This window comes from Mesitornis unicolor, unplaced genomic scaffold (assembly GCF_000695765.1).
Source record: "Mesitornis unicolor isolate BGI_N332 unplaced genomic scaffold, ASM69576v1 scaffold33051, whole genome shotgun sequence".
Taxonomy (NCBI): Eukaryota; Metazoa; Chordata; class Aves; order Mesitornithiformes; family Mesitornithidae; genus Mesitornis; species Mesitornis unicolor.
The window spans coordinates 4,617-13,627 of NW_010163654.1; the positions used below are offsets into that span (position 1 = coordinate 4,617).

The 9,011-nt window shown below is 53.9% G+C and overlaps 1 protein-coding gene across 1 annotated transcript in view; it reads left to right on the top strand.

Annotated features, from left to right (window-relative positions):
* LOC104548128 (aldehyde dehydrogenase family 3 member B1-like) overlaps window positions 1-8,290 on the top strand; it is an 8,777-nt gene extending 487 nt beyond the window's left edge. Inside the window, exons 3-10 of the mRNA XM_010194062.1 lie at window positions 3,394-3,504; window positions 3,647-3,767; window positions 3,913-3,998; window positions 4,261-4,342; window positions 4,649-5,035; window positions 5,267-5,433; window positions 5,624-5,723; window positions 8,097-8,290. Coding sequence (XP_010192364.1) covers window positions 3,394-3,504; window positions 3,647-3,767; window positions 3,913-3,998; window positions 4,261-4,342; window positions 4,649-5,035; window positions 5,267-5,433; window positions 5,624-5,723; window positions 8,097-8,290 — 1,248 coding nt within the window. The remainder of the gene's footprint in view (window positions 1-3,393; window positions 3,505-3,646; window positions 3,768-3,912; window positions 3,999-4,260; window positions 4,343-4,648; window positions 5,036-5,266; window positions 5,434-5,623; window positions 5,724-8,096) is intronic.
* Window positions 8,291-9,011: the final 721 nt, after the last annotated feature.

The window sequence follows — 9,011 nt, forward strand, 5'->3', positions numbered from 1 at the left end:
GAGCTGGGGGGCTCCTATTGACGCACAGGGTTGAGGCAATGCCCCCACAGCGCTTCCCCACCTGCCCTTGCTTGAGTGCGCTGGGCTTGGAGCCAGTGGACGTGGGTAGAGGCAGCAAAGGGGAGACTGAGCTGGGGCATGTCCCAGCCCACCTCCTCCAGAGCTCGTCCCTGTCGCTGGGGTGGACAGAGTGGGGCCGTGAGGAGTGCCCAGGCATAGTTAGCAGCTCTCAAGCCCATTAGCCTCAGTTTACCTCTTTTTTGGGCAGGCCCATCTCTGTGTCTTGTTCACCCCTTTCGTATGCTCCCTGGCTTGGGCTTTCTACCAAGCATTGTCCCCTCTCTTCTCTCAAGTGCTCACCTAGGGTGCAGCTCTCAGAGCCTGAACACCCCAGCCTTTGCACCATTGTCTGCCTCTTTGCTCCTTCCCTCCCACCTGTAGAATCACAGAACCATTTAGGTGGCAAAGACCTTTAAGATAAGATTGAGTCCAACCATAAACCTAACACTGCCAACTCTACCACTAAACCCATCTGCATATCTTTTAGATACCCCAGGGATGGTGACTCCACCACTTCCCCGGGCAGCCTTTTCCAATGCCTGACAACCCTTGCAATGTCATGGTCACCAAGGGCAGAGGCAAAGCAGATCTGTCCCCTCCAACTTTTTAAGTCCTCAAAGAGCTCCAGAACCCCTAGCCCAACAGTTCCCCCTTTGGTACAGCTCATTCACCCAGAGCTTGGTGCCCCACGCAGGGCTCATCATCTGTTGTTCACCACCCTAGTCCACAACTTCCCTTTGGAAACCCTCCCCATCTTTACCACAGTACAGGTTGATGATTAAGCAGCCAGTTCTTGTGCTGAGACCCAGAGCAATGCCTGATCCCGTTAGGGAAGGGTGTGCTGCATTTCACCCCATTTCCCATTTGCTTTGGCACCCTTCGTGCCTCTCCTTTCCTAATCTAGCTGGGGTCCTGGGGAAGCCTCCAACGCGGGGTTGGGGAAGCGTTGCCCACACACAGCGCTGCCAGCACTGACTTGATCCTGGACAAGATGCTCCCTTGGCGGAGGGAAACGGGGCCACCTCCCCTCCCTGGTGGTGAGTGCCTCTGGTCAGGTCTGGCTGTGTGGTGCTTGCAGCTCGTGTGGTGCCCAGAAGATGGTGGCCAGGGCTGTGGTTGGCAGTCGGTGCTCCTGGGAAGGTCTCACCCATCTGACCTTCAACATGAGATAAGAAAAACATAGGTGGCTGACAGCTCCTCTCACCCAAGGCATAAATCTGAGATGGAAAAACTCTGCTGATGAACCCAAGACAGCGCAATGCCATTGAGGGTTAAAATTTCGTATTTAGTATCTTGGTTAGTACAATTATTAAGGATTTCACAGTAGTACAGTCATTATTATTACTTTTTTTTAATCATTTGGTTTTCTCTGCACCTGCCTACGCCAAGCCTGGGTTGGTAGCACCTTCCTGAGGGTTATCCTCAAGCCACCAGTGATAGCTATGTCTTAGTAAACCCCCACAGCTCACACACGGACATGAGGATGGTGCACTGAGGGAGATCAAAGGTCTGTCCAGCCCAGGCTCACTGAAGGGTGATCAGAAACAGGGCAAATACACATGATGCTTCCAAATATTTTTGGAAGCCAGCAGCGCTGCCTCCAGTTGATAGCAAGAACTGTGTGTGTGTGCCATGCTGGCTGCCGTGGTGCTGCTGGCAGCTCTGACCACCCGGTGATGGGAGCTGCCCCTGGGGCCGCAACTCCCACGGAAGGAAAACCAAGATACCCCAACACCTACTGCTGCTCCCTTGCCAAGAGAGAGATTTGTGCTGTCACGTGAGAGAGTCAGGGCAGCCTTTTCTGCCTGTGCTTTGTCCCATCTCCTCTTAGGGACATGTGGGACACCTCCTTCAATGCCTTCCCTGGTTGCTGGGTTCCTGCTTTTTCTTTCTTCTGCTCTACAGAGAGGTATCAGCCTTGGTCTTCTGGCCTCACCTCAGAAAGCCCCGTGTGGGCTCTGCTTCCGCAGGGGTTGCATCCCCTGGCACAAGCCCAGCCACCCCAGGCCACCCAAGACACCCCACTCGCACAAATGCCCACCGCAGCGGGGTGACAGCTATTGTTGGTGTCGGTCGGGCTTCCTCATCTGCCCAAGCTTCCCTTTACCTTGGAAGAGACATCCAGCGTGCCGGTCTGGTTGTGTCATCTGCATTCTTCCTCCCTGGAGGGGCAGCCCAGCCTCTTCCTTGACCTTGCTTCTCCTCCTGGTGCTGTGCCAAGCCACCTGCCTATGCTGCTCCCAAACTCCTCCACCCTTCAGCTCCCTCTCTGCACGAACATCCCTCCTCCTGCCCTGCTGAGGACAACCTCTGAGAGCCTTTGTTCTCCCTCCTTCCTAGGCTCAGTGGTGGATCTCCTCCCTGTTTTCTCAGCTCACTCTGCCAAAAAAAACTTCATAAACAGACTCGAAAATCGGAATATTCCCTTTTTGTCCATATTTCCTCCCAAATCTTCACACCTGGGTGGTGGGTATTGCCCAGGACCGGCTGGGTTTATCCTTTGAACCTGCCACTTCCCCACCAGGCCCCATCCACCTCACCTTCTGCCACAGTCCTGGGTGAGAAGAAACCCAACTGTAGGACATAGAGGGGTCCCCCATCGATGGAAGGTGAGGAGCTGCTGGCAGAGCTGGACTTCAGCGCTGGTGCTATTCCCACGCCATGTCCATGGTGAGAAAGTCAAGGCCAGGTGAAGCGAGGTTTGGCCAGGAACTTCCCCACCAGGCCCCATCCACCTCACCTTCTGCCACAGTCCTGGGTGAGAAGAAACCCAACTGTAGGACATAGAGGGGTCCCCCATCGATGGAAGGTGAGGAGCTGCTGGCAGAGCTGGACTTCAGCGCTGGTGCTATTCCCACGCCATGTCCATGGTGAGAAAGTCAAGGCCAGGTGAAGCGAGGTTTGGCCAGGATTTGCACCCAGATCTCTTCTGAGCTTTTATTTATTGGGCTAAATCCTTGCAGACTCCGACCTGAGTTGCTCTCTGACAGGTCCTGAAAAAACAGCCCATCCTGCTGGAGCCCATCAATTTATTTTGTTGGGTATGGAAACGGACATGATAGAAGAAGGGGCTGTGACTCGGGATGCTCTTGTCTCCACACCAAACAGAACTCAATAGCCAGACCACCCCTTTCTTCCCCAAATGCCACCACTGCCTTCACAGACCCCTCTCTTCCCCAAATACATGATTTTTCTGAATCTTGACCAAGCTCCCAGCAGGGAAAGCCCTGTCATAGGCAGGTTACTGGCTAAAAAAAATGCAGGGTAGGGATAGGAGCTCCCGTTCTGCTGCAGCACATACAGAGATGACATTAGGGTGCTCTGCATCCCCAGCCGCCCTTCGAAGCTGAATTCACTGAGATCCTCCTCTGCAAGAATGAGCTCCATGAGACGCTGAACAACCTGTCCCACTGGATGAAGGACGAGCACACGGACAAGAGTCTGGTAAGGTGGAAGAAGATGGAGTGGATGGGGGGAAGGACCTGCCTCCTGGGCAGAGCTGAGTGGGATGCTGGCATGGAGATGATGGTGCAGGTTGGGAGCTGCCCTGCAACAAAGCACCCCTGATGTGGTGGGTGTCCTGCAGGTGATGCAGCTGGACTCTGCCTTCATCCGCAAGGACCCGTACGGGGTCGTGCTCATCATCGTACCTTGGAACTACCCCATCTACCTCCTCCTGGCGCCCCTCATCGGGGCCATTGCTGCCGGTGAGCTGAACCCATCCCCTGGCCCACATGATCCAGGCAGGGCCGGACACTGGCAAGGGAGTCTGGCTGGGAGCACAGGCTACAGTGTCAGAAGGGCTGGCTGTCACCATGTCGCTGCTCCGATGTCCTGTCTATCCCCCTGCAGGTAACTGTGCCGTTGTCAAACCCTCAGAGATAAGCAAGAACACCGAGAGGCTCGTGGCTGAAGTGCTGCCCAGTTACCTGGACAAGGTACGAAGCAATCGCTGTTCAATGGCTGGGGAGTCCCCACCTGCTGCACACACCAGGCCGTGCCCTGTACTCTGCTGACACTGTGCCTGCCTCGCACGCTCCAGCACCACACCATCCCTGGTTTCGGGTGCTGCTGTGCCTCCTTCCTCCATGCTCTGCCAGTGTCCACATGCCCAGCAGCCTGGGATGCTGTTCTTGGGGATGGGGACACAGTGGCCTGGGCAGATACTGACAGAGATGGCCCATTCTTCTTATGTTGCAGGACTGCTTTGCTGTGGTGACTGCTGGCGTAGAGGAGACCACTAAACTTCTGGAGAACAAGTTTGACTACATTTTTTACACTGGTATGTCCCATCGGCCAAAGCAGAGACCTGCCTGTTTTTTGTGCATAGTAGGAGAATGTTCCACCACTGTGGCTTACCCTGCCCATCAACGTGAGAGGGTGGGCACCCTCCCTGCAAACAGGCCCCCTTCCCTGCCCTCTAAGAAGGCAGGGTTTGTATTTGGGATCTGGTGGAGGATCTGAAATGTGGGTGTCTGGTGGGAGTTGGGGCATTTCTCCTGTACCTGGCTCCCCAAATTGTCACATCCCAGAACTGTGCTGTAGCTGGTGGGATCCTCACCATGATGCATCTTTTCCTGGTCTTCAGGCAGCCCCTCTGTGGGGAGGATCATAATGACAGCTGCTGCCAAGCACCTGACGCCGGTGACCCTGGAGCTGGGAGGCAAGAACCCCTGCTACGTGTCCGACACCTGCGACGTGCACAACGTGGCCCGACGGGTGGTCTGGGGCCGCTTCTACAACGCGGGGCAGACCTGCATCGCACCTGACTACATCCTGTGCAGCGTGGAGATGCGGGAGAAGCTGCTGCCTGCTCTGTGTAAGGTCATCACTGATTTTTATGGCCCCAACCCTCGGGAGTCCCCCGACTTCGGCCGCATCGTGGAGGACAAGCAATTCCAGCGGGTGCAGGCACTGCTGCACAGCGGCCGTGTGGTCATCGGAGGACAGACGGACGAGAAGGAGCGCTATATCGGTGAGGGCCTGAACTTCACATAAGTCTTCATCCTTGTGAGGAGTGGATTCTGGAGAGGGTCTCACAAACGGAGGAGAGGTTCTAGATGAAAGTGACATTTAGGGAAGATTTGCACAGGAATTGGGAAGCTTGGTGAGGCATCCTATCTTGGAGGAGGTCTTGGATAGAGGACCAAGGTGTCATCTCCAACCTTTGTGTGTGGCTGATGCCTTTGGGTTTCTTTCTCTGCAGCTCCCACTGTGCTGGCGGATGTGCTACCCTCTGACCCTGTCATGCAGGAGGAGATCTTTGGGCCCATCTTACCTGTTATGACTGTGGCCAGCATGGACGAAGCCATTGACTTTATCAATAGCCGTGAGCGGCCGCTGGTTGTGTACGCCTTCTCCTCCGATGACAAGGTATAGCATACAGGCTGTGGGAAGCCAGGGCTACGCTTGCTTCATGCTCCTTGGCAAGTGTATTCAACTGTGTTCATGCTCCAGAAATTTTCTTCAGAGCAGACAGCCCTGGCTTTGGGGGAAAGATTGCAGCTGGATGTACAGGAACAGGGTGCAAGACCCACGTCCACCTTCTTTGCTTCCTTCCCAGGTGGTGAACCAGGTGCTGGAGCGGACAAGCAGTGGAGGTTTCTGTGGCAACGACACCCTGATGCATGTGTCATTGACCTCGCTGCCCTTCGGTGGGATTGGTAGGTCCAAATTCCCCAACCTGCCTGCCCCTGGCCAACGTGAGCCAGGCGTGATCCTACCCATGGTGCCTGAGCCGTGCTGGCCATGGTGAGGAAGGGTCTCAGGGGAGAGGGGACACCCAGGCCTGGGCCCCAGGAGCGGAGGGCTCAGTGGTGTGTAGGGAAATCCTTCTGCACCAGATAGGACCCCACCAGAAGCCCTTTGCTTCACTGCACCAGGGCTGAGCTCTTGGGCTTTGCAGCCCTCTTTCTGCTGAATGTGTGTGAAGTGCTGTGAGTTTTCTTCTTTCCTTGTCTGCCATCCCAAGCACAGTGTTCCCTGGGTATGTGGAAATATCTTGTTTAAAATGTAGGGAATTTTAAATGTGGCCACCACAGAAACATCTCTAGCCCTTCCTTCCCACATGTGGTGCCTCTGTAGGCTGCTGGCAGCCAGCCTGTCACACCCACCCCGCTGCTGTGCTGCCCCTTTTTTCTGCTGGAGAAAACTTTAAAATTATCACTTACCCACAGTTTTCAGGAATTTGGAATTTCAGTTTTTCACGGATCTCCATTTTTTACTCTGGTTCTGAAGACAGGACTGCTTTCTGTGAGTTACCAAATGTAAACATGTGCCTTTAGACAAACTTCTGAAGACCGATATTGCATAAAGCCATTAAGGAGTAAACAGCAGAGGATCCAGATCACAGCCTAGAAGAGATACTATTGAGGGTTAGAAATTTGACAAGCATTTACTATCAACTCATCTCAGAACTAACAAATCACGCAAGGGTACCTATTTTTAAGGCAAAATTTATTTATATGTGCAATTTCTGATGGTCCCTCTGTTTCTTCTGACCTATTCTGGATGGCTACTTAGGCTGAACAAGAAACACCTCCAGAAGTGCTTCTCCTGGCGAGGAAGGAGTCTAGGTGATGGAGACACCCACTTTTGATCAGATAATCTTCACTTTCAGCTCCTGTTCTCCACCCAGCACTCAGCCACTCAGCTGGCCAAAAGCCATCCACTGACCTTCCTTCACACTGGGGTTGCTGAAGCCCAAGATAGCAAACGTAATTCATCAGCTTGACCAGGATTTGCATTGTATCAGGAATATGGACTGGCTCGAGCTGACTCACAGAATTTTCTCACACCAGATGTCAGCACACAGATAGATAACCTTATTTTCTGCCAGTCTGACTGGCTTTCCCGTGCCACCTCCTGGCCCGTGAGCATTCACCTCCCAACAGCCATTTCACTCATCTTTAGAGATGGGCCACAGCCTCACCAAAGCCACCTTGATGATCATCCATCCCCTTCCACTCCTGGAGTCTCGCTGGCAGCCAGGCTGGAGTCAGCACGGAGGGGATGTATTTTGGAGGATATCCCTGCAGTAGAAAAGCTCATCCAGTGGGAGCATTTTTCTGCTGCCGCCTGCTCCAACACCACATTGTCAGTGATACCCTTCCCAGTTGTTCTGGTACCAGGAGAGGTTTCACAACCAAAAAGCCTTTTTTGGTTAATTTTTTTTTTTAATAAAGAAAGTTTGCAGAATTAGAGTAAGAAGAGAACAGAAACTTGAGATGAGATGTAGGAAGCACCCGCAAAAGAGGAGCTGAAGATATAGAAACAAGACTAGTTTCCTTTAACTGAGTGTTTAGGTGTTTAAACATTCATGGAGACGGGGACACATCTCCCACCATCCTCGAGGGCATCTGTTAAACAAGATGTACCTGTTTCAGGCTGGTATAAAACACAGATTCCTCCCCAGAGGGCAAGCACGGGAGGGCAGTGACCAGTGGTCTTGCTGCCTGTTCTCTGCCGTGCTGTGCTGAATGTGTCCTCTTTCCTGGTCCCCCCAATCCACTTCTTCCATCCGCCAGTGAAGTGCAGACACCTGGGATCCTCTCCCCAAAACAGAGGGGTGATGCAAAACGCTCCCACCTTTGGTTTCCTTGGCCCAGAAACCCTCCAAGGCGCAGTACCTCCTGTTGGCAAGACAATGTGTTGAGAAACTCTTATTCTGTCAGCATTTTTCTGAGCCTGGTTTAACGTGGTGAGCTTTGCACCAGGGCTAAATGTGTTTCCTGAAGTGGTGAAATTGAGACTAACGAGAAGGTTGTTGGGAAATCTCCCCTCCAAGGTCCTCTTTAGCTCACTTTCTGGGGAAGCTTGGCCACAACCAGCCCTTCTCATTGACTTTGGTGTTAGAAAGCAGCTGGATGGAAATGCCATATAATCTACAGATGGAAGTGGTCTCCATTGCTGATGCCTCTTCCGTGCTGTCCTTGAGAGGGAAGCTGGGAGTTTAATTTTGGGCTCATTGGCCCAAATGATGGGTGAGCAATGGCCAAATCCAGCCACCAACCGGTGACCTGTGCTGTGTGTTGCAGGGAACAGTGGCCTGGGGATGTATCATGGCAAGTTCAGCTTCGATACCTTCACCCACCACCGCGGCTGCCTGCACCGCGGCATGGGCCGGGAGGCCCTTAACGCCCTGCGCTACCCACCCTACAACCAGCAGAAGCTGGGGATTGTCAAGGCCGCCTCTGAGGTGAAGCGCAAGGGCATGTGCACCTTGCTCTGAGTGTCCCCCACCGCCGCCATGATGTCCCCTGCAGCCGCTCACGCTGGTCCCGATGGCCACGTGCAATGAAAAGCATTTCCCTGCAACTGGTGGCCTCCCAGTGTCCTTCCCTTCCACCTCCCCTGCCTGCTCCTGCCTGCATGGCAACTCACCAGTCAGGGCATGGGATGGAGCTGCTGGCCAATGGCAGGGAGAGAACTGGGGAGGGGTGGATTCTACCAGCAGCTGGGGCAAGAGATATGGGCAGGGCCAGGGAGTCCCCCTGCCTCATACTTGTCCTGCACCCAACACAGGTCGCTTCTTGGCTCTGTGGGGTCCAGCAGCCTCCTGCTCCATCGCTGCTGGCCCCACTGAAGATGGGGCTGAAGTGCTGGTTGGTGGTGTGCTCTGGGACATGCCGGTGGTCACCTCCTGCTGTCCCTGCCCGACTCTTGGGGGAGTCTCCCTTGGGAAGGTTCACATCAATGTTTTATTCCCAAATCTTTGAGTTGGGATGATCCCAGTTTCCTTTGCCCTGTGTCCTGCACTTTGCCCTCCCTTCTCTCACACGGGCTGGCAATCTTTTCAGCTATCGGAGACCTTGCAGTGAGTACATGCAGCTGAACCTGGAGGAGAGGGACAGGTAAGGTGCGAGAAGGGATGGGGATCCTTCTGCAGCATTTTAGGTTGTGCTCTGTCCTCCAGAGCCCCTCTCTGCTCTGTCCTGGTTTGGCTCCATCCC